The following is an 18,540-nucleotide window of genomic DNA, read 5'->3' on the forward strand; positions in this document are numbered from 1 at the left end:
TGTGGGGCTGGCGCGGGATTGGGCAGTGTTTCGTTCTGCTGTGCATGGGGTTGCTATGAGTCGGAAATGACTCGACGGCACTTAACAACAACAACAACATCATCTAGTATTCTCCAATAACTAGTCTATCGTTCATGGAAAGAAACAAAAAACAGGCCACTGACTGAAGTTTGGGCATTTTCTTAAAACATGCTTCTGTGTTTTAAAATTGGTCATGCCATAAGAAACCAAGATCAGATCGCGAAAAGTGAATCCTTAAAAATACAAACTCAACTGTTGAGGTTAGAGTCCCTTGTTAAAGAAGTCTAAAATGAAAATCTAAAACAATGATAACAATGATTTATTTTGGCAACACATGCAAAATTCTAATAAATAAATGAATCTACTGCTTCTCCTTCTAATCAGAATGAAAATAAATTAATAACTCCTCAAATGAACTAATTTAGTAGTTATATATAAAACTTTTGCTGATTAAAAATGTTGCTGTCCTTGGTATTTAAAAATTGGTAATCACTTATTATTTATAAAACATAAAGGAAAGCATGGATAAAATTCCTATTATTTTCATTATGGTTTTGTACACACAATGAAATAACACTTATGAAAATAGCTAACAGTGGCAAGATTTCTCTTGTTGCACAACTGCAGAGTTCACTCTCCTAAAACAAGACAGCTTTTGGCAATGAGTTTACCATTTCCTACTTGCCAAGGTTATCTCACTAATTCAGTATATGTGCCAAGGCATTAATTCAGATCATGAAAAACTATTCCAAGTGGTGTTCAATGACCAAAAACTCTAATTCCAATCACTGCGTATGTAATTAATGTATGTATCTAATAAGCTCAAAACTATGGACGATATAAGACATGATCTCTATACATTTCTTTCAATGCAAATTTTTTTTATTTTTCCCTTGTCGCCCCAAAACTGTTTTTTAAAGAAAAGAAAACATTATTAGCTTTCTTGGCACCATTAACATTGAAACATTAAACATAACTAGAGAAAACCACGATCTGGTGATATTTGAGAACATCTTCTTTGAGAGAGCTGGCTGGAGAATCAGACTGTCTATGTTCAAATCTTGGCTTCCCAACTACTTGCTGTGAGAAACCAGACAAGTGTTCTATGTAGGGCTAGTGTTTTTCACAGTACAGAGTTTTTGACTTTGACAAATAGTAATAGAAATATTTACTTGTGATTTCTCTGTCTCCACTACAGGAATAACAATAGCCCCAAACTCAAAAGTCTGGTGTGAGCATTAGATCATTTAGTACAGTGTCAGTCACATGGCTAATTCTTTATAAATGCAGTGACATCGCTGGGGGGGAATGGGGGTGCACAGACCATACCAGGTGATCCTGTCAGAGGGAGTGACACCAAAATGACTGTCTATAAAATTTCTTTGCAGTGTTTCAACAGACATTGACTAGTTTTTATAAAAATATCCCTGTAGGTAGCTATCACAACAAAGACATTTTCCTAAGCCCGGCTACATGTATCAATATACCTACCTACAAAGCTAAAATTCTATGCTGATTAACTTTTTGAACCTTCTAATGCGCTCCAGTCAGAGCTGTCATTATTACTCAATTATAGTGATGCTTCAAAGCACATGGTTTCATTTGCATATGCTACTGGCACACACTGCAAGCACTTTTTCATTGTTGGTGGTGTTTTTATAGTTGATGATTTTGTCAAATCTTCCTGTGTTTTAGCTATAGTACTGTGGTACTATATTAAGTATTTGAACCTATAGCCATAATTTTTTTGAGAATGAAATAGTAATTAAAGGAAAAGGAGGAAAGTTAAAAAAAAAAAAAAAAAAAAAAAAAAAAAAAAACCTCCTACTCAGTTACTAATAATGTGGTGATTAATGTAATGAAGAAATAGTTTATAAAATACTTTTGTTGTTAGTATTCATATAATGTAAGAGAAATTACATTAAAGCAATTTATAACTATATCACATATTCTATGATTAAAACTGACAATAAATATTGCTAAGAATTCTGTATGATCTGGTATGGGAGAAGGTCCACCATGGAAGGATGACACCATGAACTGCCACACTAGGTGACACTACTCCTAGGGACACACTGATAAATGTCAACTATCTCCTCAAGCTACCCTTGTCTCTTCCATATCACTCAACACAGAAATCTGAAATCACAAATAAATATTTCTATTCCTATTTGTCAAAGTTAAAAACTCTGTACTGTGAAAAACACTAGCCCTACATCAAAATTCTCCTGCTGTTCATGGTGAAATAGTTGTCACTGAGGATTGGGTGAAAAAGTCTGGCTCTCCAAAGGCACAATCAGGACATCACATTTCCTCCTCAACACACAAAATAAAACATAGTATTCTTCCCTTAGCCAATATGATACATTTTATTTTACACTCAGTAATATAAAATCATTGGCTCAATATCAGCCAAATATTCTTCTTTCAAGGAACTGATCTTTCTGTCCCTGGCACTTGGCGTACAGCAACAGCCAAAATATTTATAAGACCTCTAATATATGAAGGAAGTTTTAGTAGAAACTTAGCTTTGGCATTCAATTCATTTAGATTTTTTAAGGCACATAAGATTATAGTATCTCAGTTCCCCAGAAAATATCTTCACTGAGCTATGTTCTGATACACTCTTTTGCTCTTTAAAGTAGAAACACAGGAATCTTACATCTGAATAACACATTGTGCCTTCAGTAAAATATGGTTGCAGATTATCCATCAACCACTAATGCCAAAGATGAAGAAATTGAAGATTTTTACTAACTTCTGCTGTCTGCAATTAATAAAACATGTAATCAAGATGCCCTGATAACTAGGGGTGATTGAGATGCGCAAGTTGGAATTTTTGGTACAGAGAAACACTGTACCAAAAAGAATTGGTTCATGTTCAACCATTCAGGAGGTAGCATCCGACTAAGAATCGATGGTACTGAAGGCAGAAGTCCAAGCTGCACTGACGACATTAATGAAAAACAAGGCTCTGGGATCTGACAGGATACCAGCTGAGATGTTGCAACAAAGGGAGGTATTGCTGGAAGCGCTCACTTGTCTGTGCTAAGAAATTTGGAAGACAGGCACCTGGCCAACTGACTGGAAGAGATCCATATCCATTCCAAAGAAAGGTGATCCAAAAAATGTGGAAATTATTGAACAATATCATTAATATCATAAGCAAGTAAAATTTAGCTGAATTCAAAAACGGTTGCAGCAATACACTGACAGGTAACTGTTAGAAATTCAAGCCAGATTCAGAAGTGGACATGGAATGAGGGATACCACTGCTAATGTCAGATGGATCTTGACTGAAAGCAGAGAACACAAGAAAGATGTTTACCTGTGCTTTATTGACTATGCAAAGGCATTCGACTGGGTGCACCTTAACAAATTATGGGTAACACTGCAAAGAACGGGAATTCCAGAACACTTAATTGTGCTCATGAGAGATTGGTACATAGGCCAAGAGGTAGCTGTTTGAACAGAACAAGTGAATACTGTGTGGTTTAGAATCAGGAAAGGTGTGTGTCCTGGATGTATCCTTTCACCATACCTATTCAATCTGTATGCTGAGCAAATAATCAGAGAAGCTAGATTCTATGAAGAACGTGGCATCAGGATTGGAGGAAGACTATCAACCTGCAAATATGCAGATGACACAATCTGGCTTGCTGAAAGCTAAGAGGTCTTGAAGTTCTCACTGATGAAGATCAAAAACTACAGTCTTCAGTGTGGATTACACCTCAACATAAAGAAAACAAAAATCCTCACAAATGGGTCAATAAGCAACATCATGATAAATGGAGAAAAGATTGAAATTGTCAAAGATTTCATTTTACTTGGATCTACAATCAAGGCCCATGGAAGCAGCAGTCAAGAAACCAAATGATGTATTAGGCAAATCTGCTGCAAAGGACCTCTTTAAAGTGTTAAGACGTAAAGATGTCACTTGGAGGACTAAGATGTACCTGACCCAAACCACAGTATTTTCACTCACCTCATGTTGTTGTTGTTAGGTGCCGTCGTCTCCGACTCACAGCAACCCCATGCACAGCAGAACAAAACGCCGCCTGGTCCTGCACCAGCTCCACGATCCTTGCTATACTTCAGCCTATTGCTGCTGCCACTGTGTCAATCCATCTTGTTGAGGGCATTCCCCTCTTTTGTCGACCCTCCACCTTACCAAGCATGACATCCTTCTCCCATGAATGGTCCCTTCTGACAACATGACCAAAGCATGTGAGATGAAGTATGGCCATTCTTGCTTCTAAGAAGCATTCCAGCTGCACTTCTTCCAGGACAGATGTGTTGGTTCTTTTTTAGCGGTCCATGATACTTTCAGCATTCTTCGCCAACAACAGAACTTGAAAGCATTGAGTCTTCTTCTTCGGTCTTCCTTAATCATTGTCCAGCTTTCATGTGCATATGACCAAAAAAACCAAACTCACATGCATATGAAGTGATTGAAAATACCATGGCTTGTGTTAGCCACACCTTAGTCCTCAAGGAGACATCTTTGCTCTTCAGCACTTGAAAGAGGTCTTTTGAAGCACATTTGCCCAGCGCTATATGTCATCTGATGTCCTGGCTGCAGGTTCCACTGGCATTGATTATAAAACCAAGCAATGTGAAGTCTTTGACAACTTCAATCTTTTCTCCATTTATCATGATGCTGCGTATTGGTCCAATTGTGAGGATTTTTGTTTTCTTTATATTGAGATGTAATCCATACTGCAGACTGCAGTCTTCAGTCTTTGTCAGTAAGTGCTTCAAGTCATCCTCACTTTCAGCAAGCAAAGTTGTGTTGTCAGCGTATCGCAGTTTGTAAATAGATTCTTCCTCCAATCCTGATGCCAGGTTCTTCTTCATATAGTCCAGCTTCTTGAATTGTTTACTCAGCACATAGATTGAATAAATATGGTGAAAGGATACAACCCTGGTGCACTCCTTTCTCAATTTTAAACCCTGCAGTGTTCCCTTGTTCTGTTCAAATGACTTCTGGTCTATGTACAGGTTCCTCATGAGTACAATTAAGTGTTATGGAATTTCCATTCTTCGCAATGTTATTATCCACAATTTGTTATGATCCACACAATCGAATGCTTTTGCATAGTCAATAAAACAAAAGTAAACATCCTTCTGGTATTCTTTGCTTTGAGCCAAGATCCATCTGACATCAGCAATGATATCCCTTGTTCCACGTCCTCTTCTGAATCCAGCTTGAACCTCTGGAAGTTCTCTATCAATATACTGCTGCAAACTTTTCTGAATTATCTTCAGTAAGATCTTACTTGCGTGTGATATTAATGATATTGTTCTATAATTTCCACATTCTGTGGGATCACCTTTCTTTGGAATGGGCACAAATATGGATCTCTTCCAGTCAGTTGGCCAGGTAGCTGTCTTCCAAATCTCCTGGCATAGCCAAGTGAGTGCCTCCAGCAGGACATCCATATGTTGAAACATCTCAGTGGGTATTCCATCAATTCCTAGAGCCTTGTTTTTTTGCCAATTCCTTCAGTGCAGCTTTGACTTCTTCCTTCAATACCATCGGTTCCGGAACATATGCCATCTCCTAAAAGGGATGAACATCAACCAGTTTTTTTGGTACAGTGACTCTGTGTATTCCTTCCATCTTCTTTTGATGCTTCCTGCATCATTCAGTATTTTGCCCATAGAATCTTTCAATATTGCAACTCAAAGCTTAAATTTTTTCCTCAGTTCTTTCAGCTTGAGAAATGGCAAGTCTGTTCTTCCTTTATGGTTTTCTAACTCCAGGTCTTTGCCCATTTCAGTATAGTAATTGGTTTGGTCCACTTGAGTTGCTCTTTGAAATCTTCTGTTCAGCTCTTTTATCTTGTCATTTCTTCCATTTGCTTTAGCTACTCTCCACTCAAGGGCAAGTTTTAGAGTCCCTTCTGACATCCATTTTGATCTTTTCTTCCTTTTCTTGTGTTTTTAATTACCTCTTTCTTTCTTCATGGGTGATGTTCTTGATGTCATCCCACAACTCTTCTAGTTTTCAGTCATTGGTGTTCAATGCATCAAATCTATTCTTTAGATGATCTCTAACTACAGGAGGTATATATTTGAGGTCATATTTTGGCTCTCATGGACTTGTTTTAATTGTCTTCAACTTCAAGTTGAACTTGCATATAAGCAGTTGATGGTCTGTTCCACAGTCAGCTCCTGGTCTTGTGTTGGCTGAAGATATTGAGCTTTTCCATCACCTCTTGCCACAGATGTAGTCAATCTGATTCTTATGTACTCCATCTAGCAAACTCCAAGTGTATAGCTACTGTTTGTGTTGTTGCAAACAGGTATTTGCAATGAATAAGTCATCAGTCTTGCAAAATTCTATCATGCAATCTCCAGCATTATTTCTGTCACCAAGACCAAATTTTCCAACTACTGGTGATTCTTCTTTGTTTCCAACTTTTGCATTCCAGTCACCAGTGATAATTAACACATCTTGACTGCATGTTTGGTCAATTTCAGACTGCAGAAGTTGATAAAAATCTTCAATTTCCTCATCTGTGGCTTTGGTGGTTGGTGCATAAATATGAATAATAGTAGTATTAAGTGGTCTTCCCTGTAGGCATATGGATATTATCCTATCACTGACAGCACTGTACTTCAGGACAGATCTTGAAACATCCTTTGCGATGATGAATGCCATGCCATTCCTCTTCAGACTGTCATTCCTGGCATAGTAGATCATATGGTTGTCTGATTCAAAATGGCCCAAACCAGTCAAACCAGCTGAAATGGTTCAGCTCAATAATCCCTAGGATATCAATCTTTATGCGTTCCATTTCATTTTTGAAAACTTCCAATTTTCCTAGATCTATACTTCCATACTTCCAACTTCCATACTTCCAAACCAGCTGAAATGGTTCAGCTCAATAATTCCTAGGATATCAATCTTCATGCGTTCCATTTCATTTTTGAAAACTTCCAATTTTCCTAGATCCATACTTCATACGTTCCATGTTCTGATTATTAATGGATGTTTGCAGCCATTTCTCCTCAATTTGAGTCGTGCCACATCAAGAAATGGAGGTCCTGAAAGCTTTACTTTATCTATATCATTAAGGTTGGGTCTGCTCTGATGAGGCAGCTCTTTCCCAGTTGTATTTTGAGTGCTTTTTGACCTAAGGGCCTTGTCTTCCTGCAGTGTATCGGACAATGTTTCCAGGCTATTCATAAAGTTGCCCAGTAATGTATCAGACAATGTTTCTCTGCTATTCATAAGGTTTTCACTGGCCAATTATTTGAGAAGTGGAAGGCCTTCTCCTTCTTCCTAGTCTGTCTCAGTCTGTAAGCGGCGCTGAAATCTGTGCACCAAGAACAACCCTGCTGGCGTCTGAAACTCCGGTGGTACAGCCTCAAGCCTCACGACAACATGCAAGCCACTGACAGACAAGTTCATCTCCCTTAGCTGCTGGAAACCTCTCTGCCCTCTTCTTACCTGATTCCTACCTGGATCCTGCTGCTTTTGCTGGCCCCAGCCACTCCCTGCCTTCCTGCCTCTGGGGGTGGGTCCTGTCACCTCATATACATGCAAAAGATAGACAATGAATAAATGAATAAAGACAATTAATAAGGAAAACTAAAGAAGAATTGATGCATTTGAATTATGGTTTTGATGAAGAATACTGAATCTTGCTTGCTGAATATACCATGGACAGCCAGAAGTACAAACAAATCTGTCTTGGGAGAAGTACAGCCGGAGTGCTCTGTAGAAGAGAGGAATGGCAAGACTCTGTACTCTGGAAATGTTATCAAGAGGGACCAATTCCTGGGAAAGGACATGATATTTGGTAAAGAAGAGGGTGAGCAACAAGGAAGAAGGTCCTCAACAAGAGGGACTGACACAGTGGCTGGGGCAATGGGTTCAAGCACAGCAACGATTGTGAGGATGGCACATGTTGTGCATGGGGTCACCATGAGTCAAAACCAACTTGACGGCACCTAACAAGAAGCTAGTTTCCAAAGACACAAGTGAAAAACTGCTGTCACACGACTGATAAAAACAAATTTGCTACCTTTAACAGAAAATAATAGCAATCCAATCTGGGATGTCTTCATCCATCATGTATTGTTTCATATCTTACTACCAACAAATATTCAGTGTCAAGAATATGTCAAGTCCTTACTAACAGCTCAGCAACTGTGAAGAAAATGGATGTAAGCTTAGAGCCTAGCTTTTTAAAAAATAAGTAACTAAAATAATCATGCTGTTGTAAACATGATACAAACACACTGGAGATGGAGAGAGATAACAACACACAGGAACTGCCAAGAAATTTTAGATCAATTTTAGTAATTCTTTTTAATTTTTATTTTTTAATCCCTAATTTCCTCTCCAACTCAGTGTCTCACCATCCAAGCTGCACAGAACCATCCAGGGAGCTTTTTAAAAATCCAAATGTCTCTGCCTTACCTTCAAGAGATTTTGATGTAATTGGCTTAAAGGTGGGCATTTTTACAAAACTCCCAAAGTGATTCTAATGCATAGCCAGGCTGAAAACTACTTGGAGTCACCACAAATATTTTTGTAAACAGAATATAAACCCTAAAGGAATTTAAAATTACATATAGACTTTGATTTATAAGTTTGTAACTAATTTGTATAAATGTTATCATGACATAGAAACTACATGATGAAATTCTTAGGGATTTCTAACAATTTAACAGAAGTCAGCAGAAGCAAGTACCAGGTCTCAAAAATCAATCAACACACACATACACACACACAAAAAAAAACCCTAAAATTCATAAAACAGATCAGACTTACTGGTCTGAAAGAGACTGGAGGAACCCATGAGACTACTGTCATAAGCAACCCTTCTGATGTGGAACTGAAACCACTGACAGAGCCACCTCTCAAACAAATTACAGACTGGCCTATAAAATAAACACTAACACCATGAGGAAAGCTCTTAGACCAAAAGGGCAACCCACCCACTGCCACAGAGTTGATTCCAACTCATACTCACCCCCACACAGTTTCCAAGGCTATAAATCTTTACAGAAGTAGATTGCTTCATCTTTTTTCCATGGAGTGGCTGATGGGTTTGAACCACTGACCTCTGGTAAGCAGCCAAATGCCTCACCCACTATGCTACCAAAGCTCCTAAAGGCAACATTTCCCCTCAAACAAAGATGAGAAAGCAGGAAAGGGCAGGGAAATCGGGCAAATGGAAACAGGGAAGACAGGCTGGAAACAGGCAGAGCAGTGACACTGCAGAGATTACAACTAATGCCATGGAACAATCTGTCTGTGAATTACTGAATGGAAAACTATTATGCCATGTAAACTTTCACCTAAAGCACAATAAAATGTTCCCCCAAAATTCAATCAGCACTATAGATAATGAAGTTTTTTATAAAAAGTATAAGAACTTCCATTCTATCCTATTTATGAGCACACCAACAGTTCAAACCCACCAGCCATTCTGCAGAAGGAAGAATGGGCAATCTACTTCCATAAAGATTTACCAACTTGGAAACCCAAAGGGGGTAGCTATGAGTTGGAATCAACTCGACAGTAGAGTGTTTGGTTTTGGTTTTATAGCTTATTCATGATTAAAACAACTTTTTAATCTGTTTCAGAGCAATTTCTAATTGAGTATGGTGTTTATGATTCTCTCTTGCTTTTCCTAAGCTATTAGCTACTAAACAAAACAAAAGTAATATTTAATTAACAATTTTAGGTTATTCATACTCAGGGCTATTTTCCCTGATGTATGAAACTAATGTGCTAGGAGAAGGTAAACCAGAGGTTATTTCCCCACAGAGAAAGGGAAACGGTGCTGCCAATCTTTCACTCAATTATTTTAAAGAAACAAATTAAATTATTGTTATCTTTATCATTATTATTGCTTCTTGAAAACCGTCCTGATATTTTAATATTATTCCACAGTATACACGTTATCCTCCAACAAACAAACAAAAATCCATTATAAATAAACTAAATGCAGAATAGCTCTTTCCCATTTCCTTATTTTAAAACTGTAAAATAGTTTTAATATTACTTAATATTATCACTTACAGAAATTTTTGAAGGTGGCATTATATCCAAAGAATAATCCATTTCCTGTGTGCTAAGAGTTCTGAGTGACAGTGAACATTCACCAATGGTTTTCTTCCTGGGACTCTGAGTTTGAATCTTAAACACAAGCCTTACAGTTTGCAGACTTTGGAGTTTAATAGCAAATACAAAAGTTTCCATAAAGTCAATAACCTTAAAAAAAAAATTAAAAAACAAGAAAATATTTAATTTATAAATTAAAAGTGTTTAAAAACTGCTATGCCGACACAAAATTTTAAAAACATTTTATAATATAGGAAGAGTATATTTTATCATTTCACAATTTTTTAAAAGTATTTTTAATGTAAATAGAAATGAAAATGGCTATGAGTTGCTCTTCTAGAATTTAATCTGGATATTGCCTTTCTTAATTTCACAAATCATCCTTTTAATCAGTCACAAATTCATGTTAAGATTAATACCAAGGTCATCAGAATACGGCTTTTAAAATCTACCCCCTCATCTTGAAAACTAGAGGTGGTTTTCCCTCTTTGGTTTTGGGCATCTTTCCTATTCACTACAATTTTCCAACAGTTAGTAAGAGTGGTTCAAGGCCCTCTATGCAAGCTCCCTCACTATCCAAAAGCTAACTTGTTCACATTAGGAGAATTATTTCTGTGAAAGAGTTACTCTTTGTCTATGTTTCCTCCATCTATCTTAGGCTTCAACTTCTCTTTTTGCTGTTGTTTGTCACCCTTCCCAATGTGAAAACCAATCCAAAAGGAAAGCGGGAGGGAGGAAAGGAAAAAAATATATAAGTAACTTAAATTTGTAATTCTATGATTACTAGTAAATTTCTTTCATGTTTATTAGTCATTTTAATCAAGAGCTCTGGTGGCATAGTGTCTAAGGCATTTGACTGCTAAATAGGAGGCTGGTGGTTCAAACCCACTAGCCACTCCTCAGAAGGAAGACTGGGCAATCTACTTCCGTAGAGATACTGCTTTGGAAACTCAAGAGGGTTCGCTATGAGTCAGATTTGACTCGATGGCAGTAAGTTTGGTTTTTTGGTTTAATCATTTTAATCACCTTATTTTTCAATGATATATTCCTGTAGACGATACATTTTGATATACGTGGAAAAACACTAACCTTTCAAACTACATCAAAAGATAAAAATGAAAATATATTTAATATATATGCTTTAAGTTAATGCAGACTCTAGAATTTATAAAACCAAACTCAGAATCATAAGTCTTCCAGTTACACCAATTCGAAGTATTTAAAATAAACTAATTGTAATTATGCAAATATTTCTTAAAGCAAAAGTAGGAAGGTAAGAGGAATAAAAATATGGATATTTATTTTCCTTTCTTACAAGAGAAATAAAAAGGTTTCTTAGAGACTGTTACCTTCTATATAGTTCAGTGATTAAGATTCTCTCTTAAATGCACTTAATATTTGACACTGAAAATTATCTTTAAAAGCACAAGGTATATAATTTGTAGTTTCCCCTAAATAAAACATTCTCTTATTACAATTAGTTTACATGTATAAAAGTGACAAATATGAGAAAAACAGAAAAAGAAATTCAAACAAAAACATCAGCCACTTACATTAGAGCCATTTTTAGCTGAAGATTTGAAATGCACTGGTTTGGGCAAAGTTAATATTCCTTTTATAGAAATAGTAGGAGTATCTCCGTAACTGGAGGGCCAACTTAAATCTTTGCACTAAAAAAATTAAAAATACAGCTTGAAATTTAGAAAAAATTGACAATACAAATATTTTACATATATCTTGAGTTAATGACTGACTATATCAACAACAACATATAAAAATAAGAAAAGTAAACCTGAGTCTACTGAGACCTCTAGTTTCATCCACATTAAAATAATCTAAAATGTAGTATTACAGGCATTATCAATTTCCTTTTTGTAGTAAAAGCACATACACATTCATCATACATACAGGCTTATTTTCTTTTGATGCTTTATTAAGTATTATTTTCTACAAAATATTATGTTGTTGTTGTTATGTGCCATCGAGTCAGACCCGACTCATAGCAACCCCTCCTTGGGTTTCCAAGGCAGTATCACCACGGAAGTAGATTGCCCAACCCTCCTTCCGAGGAGTGGCTGGTGGGTTTGAACCTCCAGCCTTCTGGTTAGCAGTTAAATGCCATAGGCACTATGCTACCAGAGCTCCCGCAAAATATTACAGAATTGTAAATTCCAAAGGTATGATCCCATTCTCTGTAAGAGAGTGACAAAAGATGCTTATAATGTTTAAATAGTTATTTTTATAAGAAAAGTAAGTATTAACTATATTGATTTACCTGTAAAATTGTAATCCAGATCTGTTCTACTGAAGAATTATAGAACAATTTCACATTCAATCTCCCGAACTCTCTCTCATCTCCTGATAGAGTAATTGTATCTGAATTGTAAAGGACAAAGATGTTTACAATGTCAACAATCCTAACCTATTAAGCTTCGATACAATCTAGTTTTAAGAACACAATAGAAAAATACTATTTTAAAACATTTATTTTATTGTTGTTATATACACAGCAAAAATACCCCAATTCAACAGTTTCTTCACGTATAATTTAGTAACACTGATTACATTCTTCAAGTTGTATAACCATTCTTACCTTCCTTTTTTGAGTTGTTCCTCCCCCATTAACATAAACTCATTGCCCTCTGAGGCTCCAATCTATCTTTTGAGTTGCTGTTGTCACTTTGATCCCATATAGCTCTTAAAAGAGTATAATGCTCAAGGCAGATGTTTTTTTACTGGTTAAGCTAAACTACTGTTTGGTTTTAAAGACTTCAAGGAACATTTTTGGTTTAAGGTTTAAAATTATGTCAGGGCAGTAATTTCAGGGGTTCATCCAGCTTCCATGGCTCCAGAAATTCTGCATTCCATGAGAATCTGAAATTCTGTTCCTTATTTTCCCCTTTTTGATCAGGATTCTTCTACAGAGTCTTTGATTAAAAAGTTCAGTTATGGTAGTCCCACCCTCCAGTTCTTGTGTCATGACAAGGGAGGCAGTTACTTGTTCCGGGCTTGCATTGTAGTATGAGGAACTTAAGTCCCTCAGAGAAAACTTTCCAAATAATATTTATAACATCTTAATATTATATGCTTCTGGAAGTTCTTTTAATTCTATTCTATTAATACACTTTAAATAAAACCAACAAAAGATATCTAACTTCTCCACTATTTTTTAAAAGACATACTCATACCTATACACAGAGAAACGGACCTTATTATCTGAGTACCTATATGCTGCTCACATTGCTAACATATGTATTATCATCTGAGTCTTTTCCACCTTACACATACTATATTTTATTATTAGGTAGAAATAATTTCCTTAAGCAGAAAATATAGACTACTTTATTCCTTACCCAGGCTTCTGTTACTCCCCTGAGAATTCTTCCTTGATGAAGAGCTACTGGGTACACTGGACAATGAATCATGTCTCTATACATAAAAAAAAAAATTATGTAGTCAGAGACTGCATATCAAACGTTAAGGATTCTAATACTTATGTCCCAATACCTATCAAACTGCACGCTAACCATTCTGACAGTGTTACCAATCAGAATTTCCCACTTTCAGACAGTAATGGGGCAAAAAAAAAAAAAGCTTTGTGTGTGTCTGTTTTATCAGGAAAGTCTTAAATACCTTACTAGATAATATATATAAAAATCTTTGCTGTTTTTGATTTGGCTTACTAGAAAGGAAAAACAGACTACTGCTTAAGTTTCATATTTGAAAATACTAATGAAAACCAGAGCATATTTGGAAGTGCCCTTTTACCTAAAAACCTGGACAGCAGCAGTTCTCAGTGTGTACCCTTTGGATCAGCAGCATGGGGAACTTGTTAGAAATGCAGACTCTCAGGCCTCCCACAGAGCAAGTGAACCAGAAACTCCAGGGCGAAGGCCTGGCAGTCTGTATTTTGATGAGCTCACCCAATGATTCTGATGTGTGTTAAAGAACTAGGACTATAAAGAATTAAATTCTTAAAAAATTAATTCAATTAAGGGTGGTTGCTTTTTTTAGAAAAAATTTTCATTTTTATAAAATATACGTTTATATGTTATTCACATGGTGAAAAGTCCACAAGCATACACAACAGTATATTGACAGTGCTTTTTCTCTTAGCTACAGGAATACAGGTCATTTTTTTTCCCTTTTATTAACCTTATTTTCTATTTTTTAAATAATGATAAAAGATTACTCACATTAAAATGAAATATTTATAAAAATAACAAAAAATCTTGTTTTAAAAACAGGAGAACACAGGCTAGTATCAATGAGCAATTAAAGTCCTTATATCTCAATGAGAATACTAGTTTTTGATAACAAGGTAGTTGTGTTCAATAAGAAAAGTTAAAACAATACAGATTTTAACCACACAATTTTAAATTCCACTGGCTCAAGCTCCCCTCAGTCCATGCCAAATGAAAGATGCAAAGTTCATAAAAAACAAAGTAATTAATGCTTTTTGTAGTCAACTAAGAGCTTACTAAAACAATGTCTATGGAATAGCCAAGCATTTGCTCTTCAGACATTAAAATAGATTCAGCTACAAAAGATATCCAACATGTTGTTCCTAATATAAATCACACATTTCTGATTTTTCAATTGAAGATAAATTATTATGTATATATAATTTACCTGGATGAATCGCTGAGATGAACTTGTAAGATCAAACATAGATTTGCTTAGCCCAGAGGAAGTAGGAAGTTTATTGGTCCTTAAATCACAAACTACAAAATAACATGAGAAAATTGTAATTTTTATAGTAAAGAGAAAGAATGCTGGAATTCTAGCCAAACAATAGACAGATATATAAGGTGAACATTTACACTACATAGCTACACTCCTTAGAATAATCTACCATGGCAGATTAGAAGAGCAGTATTTGCACAGGGAGATAGCTCAGAGGGCAGGAATGCATAGGAAAGAAGGACACAGGGAAAAGGTAACCACAGGGAGGAAGTGTGAAGAAAGCTGTTACATAATGGGGATTGCAATCAATATCACGAAACAAAATGTGTATGAACTCTTGTATGGGAAATGAATTTGCTCTGTGATTTTCACCCAAATCATAGTAAAAGAAAAAAGAATCCTGGAATTCTACTTAATTACTATGAATTACTACATTTGCTATAGGTATACACTATGAACATTATGTACATATCTATTTAACAGGTTGCAGTGTAGTAAATTACTTAGTGTGGTTTTTCTAGCTGTACATCTTTGTGAACTCTGTGATGGAATTTGCCATGAGCCACTGAGTAGCTCCTGATTGTTAAAGTTGTCCACCTGGGATAATTCTGTTGGGAAGGCAGGAAGCAATCTTCTGGGAAAATTCGCTCTCTCTCAGGTGTATAGAATTCTGATGCTGCGGTTGGGTAGTTTGGCCATGCTGCCAGGCTCAAAAGGAGCCCTCTTAGAGGAGGAAAGGGTATCTGTGACTGCTGGCTGAAGAAAAACACGCTCCTGAGGGGCATGAGACACACACTGCTGAGAGAGAGACATGAGAAACACGTGCTGCTGAGATAGTGATGTGCTACTGAGACTACCAGCTGCTGAGTGAGACGGCCAAGTGAGAGACAGAGTGCATTTCTGAACTTGAACTGTAGCCTGTTGCTTCCCTAATAAACCCCATCATCTGTGAGTTCTGTGTGGCCACTGCAGTGAATTACTGAACCCAGCAGAGAGGGGGTGGGTGCTGTGGGAGGAACGGTTGGTGCCAGGGTTGGTCAAAGGGCTAGAGGGAGGTAGCATGTCTGGCCTCACAAATAAAGGCCTTGGGCTGCTGATAGTGATTCTGTCTTCCTCTTGTGGGGTTAGAAGAGGTCAGAATATGCGGCCTCCCTGTCTCTTTCGCACATGTACAGCCTGATGATGGATTTTTTCTTCCCATTATTTTACTTGTATTTGTGACAGAAACCAACACAAATCAAACAACACATAGTCACATCCACATCAAACATGAAAGAGCAAGATGTACTCTTTTTTGCTTCCCTTCCCCAATTCTTCATGTCAGAATAATCTGAAACAATGTAATCCTCTGTGCTAAATGCTATTCATCTACTATTTAAAGAGTACTTATTACATAAATAAATTGACACTGAACACTTTCTAGTTTCCCTCCTAACCTGTAAGCTTTTGGAAGAATGGGACTCTGCATACTAATTGTTACCCTAGTACAGTACTGAGCACAAGGCAGGCCTGTATATAAATATATAAATATTTCTTTCTCATTTTAAGGATTAACTCAAACTCAGTGTTTATGATCACCACATATATATATATATATATATATAATATATGTTGTTGTTGTTATGTACCATCGAGTCGGACCCGACTCATAACAACCCCTTCTTGGGTTTCCGAGACAGTATCACTACGGAAGTAGACTGCCCAACCTTTCTTCCGAGGAGTGGCTGGTGGGTTTGAACCGCCAGCCTTCTGGTTAGCAGTTAAGTGCCTTAGCCACTATGCTACCAGAGCTCCCTTACACACACACACACACACACATACATATATACATATATATACATAACTGAAAAATGGAAAATTTTATAAATCAGATATGTACAAGATATTGATATAGTCTCAAATATGAAACTAAAAAAGCTATATACTTATTTAGGCTTTTTCATTTTCTTTGCTTACATTTCTAATCATATCCTGGGTTTTACTAAAGTCACTGTTTTCATAGACTAGAGAAAAAAAGAAAAAAATCTAGTGAATCTTATAGAATTAATGATAAGTAGATGACATAAAAATGCATACAAAATAATCTGAAAACAGAATTGCTTTAAAAAAAATAAGATATAATCTGGAATAGATATTCCATTAATTGTTTTATATTAAATATAACACTACAGAGAAGTCATGATGTTTATTACATCATTTCCAAAGCCTGCTTTTCTCTTATTTTTAAAATGCTTTTAGTAGTAAGAATCATTTTTCCCAGGAACTTACATTTAATTTGATTTCCAGATTTTTTAAAGAGAAAAACAGAGGAAGAGCATAAAAAAAGGTCATACCTGATCCATACAGCTTCATTGTTTCTGAGTGAGGAGGAAAACGCCGACTCAAATCAGGTGAAATGTGCTGATACATGTAGAATGGGTTATAGACATCATAGCTGGGTCCCTGCTGGGATGAACTAGAAAGTTCTACCTTTCGATCTCCAAAAGATGCTCTGGCAGATCCTAAAAGCAAATGTTTCTAATGTTTTACAACATCTTTTTCTTGGCATCGTTAGCCAAAAGCTAGTGTTTCCAAGGCAAATAAATATTTTTTTTTGGTCTCTAGTGATACAAAATCACAAACCTTTGGCATCTAAAAAGAAAATCCAATACATTTATTGATGCCGAGTACTATGGCCTAAGATCAGCCACGAACCTGCTCTCAAAATAGTGTGGTAAATTTTAGGCATTTTTCTTTGCCCCATACACTACTCAATCCTTCAATATCTAGTTTTACTTTTATTTTCCTACTTATATAGAGGACATTTTTAAAATAAAAAGTTGCTTTTTGATTTTTGTTTTTTGAGACACACTCTTTGCAAGCAGACAGTGTGTCATGGATTGAATTGTGTCCCCAAAAATATGTGTCAGCTTGGCTGAGCCATGATTCTCAGTGGTTTGGAAGTTATGTAATGATGTAATCTGGGAGTTATGTAACAATGTAATTATTCCCGTGAAGTGATCTGATTGGGATTAGGTAGGATGTAACACCCTTACTGAGGTCACAGCCTTGATGTAATATAAGGAGAGTTTCCCTGGGTATGGCCTGTATCACCTTTTATCTTACAAGAGATAAAAGGAGAGAGAAATGAGGAAAGAAGGAGGAACCTGACTACCTGATTACCATCAAGAAAAAAGAGCCAGGAGTGCATCCTTTGGACTCAAGGTCCCACTGAGAACCTCCTAGATCCAAGGAAGATTGATGCCAAGACATAGAGATCTCCAAAGTATCCTCGGCCCACAGATGTTGAAAGGAGACAAGTACCCTCCCCCAGAGCCAAGAGAGAAAGTTGTAGCCTAGAGCTGGTGTCCTGAATTTGGACTTCTAGCCTCCTAAACTGTGAGAGAACATATCTTTAAAGCCGCCATCCACTTGTTCTTCTGTTTTAGCAGTACTACATAACTAAAACACACAGTATGTTTATAAACATTGACCACACACTGAGACCCACAGAGCAAGTCTCAAATGATTGAAATCACACAGAGGACATTTTCTGCACACAATGCAATTATGTCAGAAATCAACCAAAAACATGAATAGCATATTTATATGGAAATGCAAATAACAACAACAAAAAAAATCTTAAGAATAGCAAGATGGAAAAGTTTGCTCTACTGGGTATTAACATTTATTATACAGCCATACTTTGGTCATGTTGTCAGAGGGGACCATTCCCTGGAGAAGGATGTCATGCTTGGTAAGGTGGA

At 36.5% G+C, this 18,540-nt stretch overlaps 1 protein-coding gene across 1 annotated transcript in view; it reads right to left on the minus strand.

Moving 5' to 3' along the window:
- TC2N (tandem C2 domains, nuclear) overlaps positions 1-18,540 on the minus strand; it is a 36,562-nt gene that overhangs the window by 12,645 nt on the left and 5,377 nt on the right. The window contains exons 3-8 of the mRNA XM_042781486.1: positions 17,128-17,295; positions 14,741-14,832; positions 13,462-13,537; positions 12,384-12,484; positions 11,662-11,778; positions 10,067-10,258 (exon numbers count right to left, since the gene is read on the minus strand). Of these exons, the coding sequence (XP_042637420.1) occupies positions 10,067-10,258; positions 11,662-11,778; positions 12,384-12,484; positions 13,462-13,537; positions 14,741-14,832; positions 17,128-17,295 (746 nt within the window). The remainder of the gene's footprint in view (positions 1-10,066; positions 10,259-11,661; positions 11,779-12,383; positions 12,485-13,461; positions 13,538-14,740; positions 14,833-17,127; positions 17,296-18,540) is intronic.

This window comes from Orycteropus afer, unplaced genomic scaffold (genome assembly GCF_000298275.1).
Source record: "Orycteropus afer afer isolate SDZICR_OR568_19922 unplaced genomic scaffold, OryAfe1.0 scaffold00127, whole genome shotgun sequence".
Taxonomy (NCBI): domain Eukaryota; kingdom Metazoa; phylum Chordata; class Mammalia; order Tubulidentata; family Orycteropodidae; genus Orycteropus; species Orycteropus afer.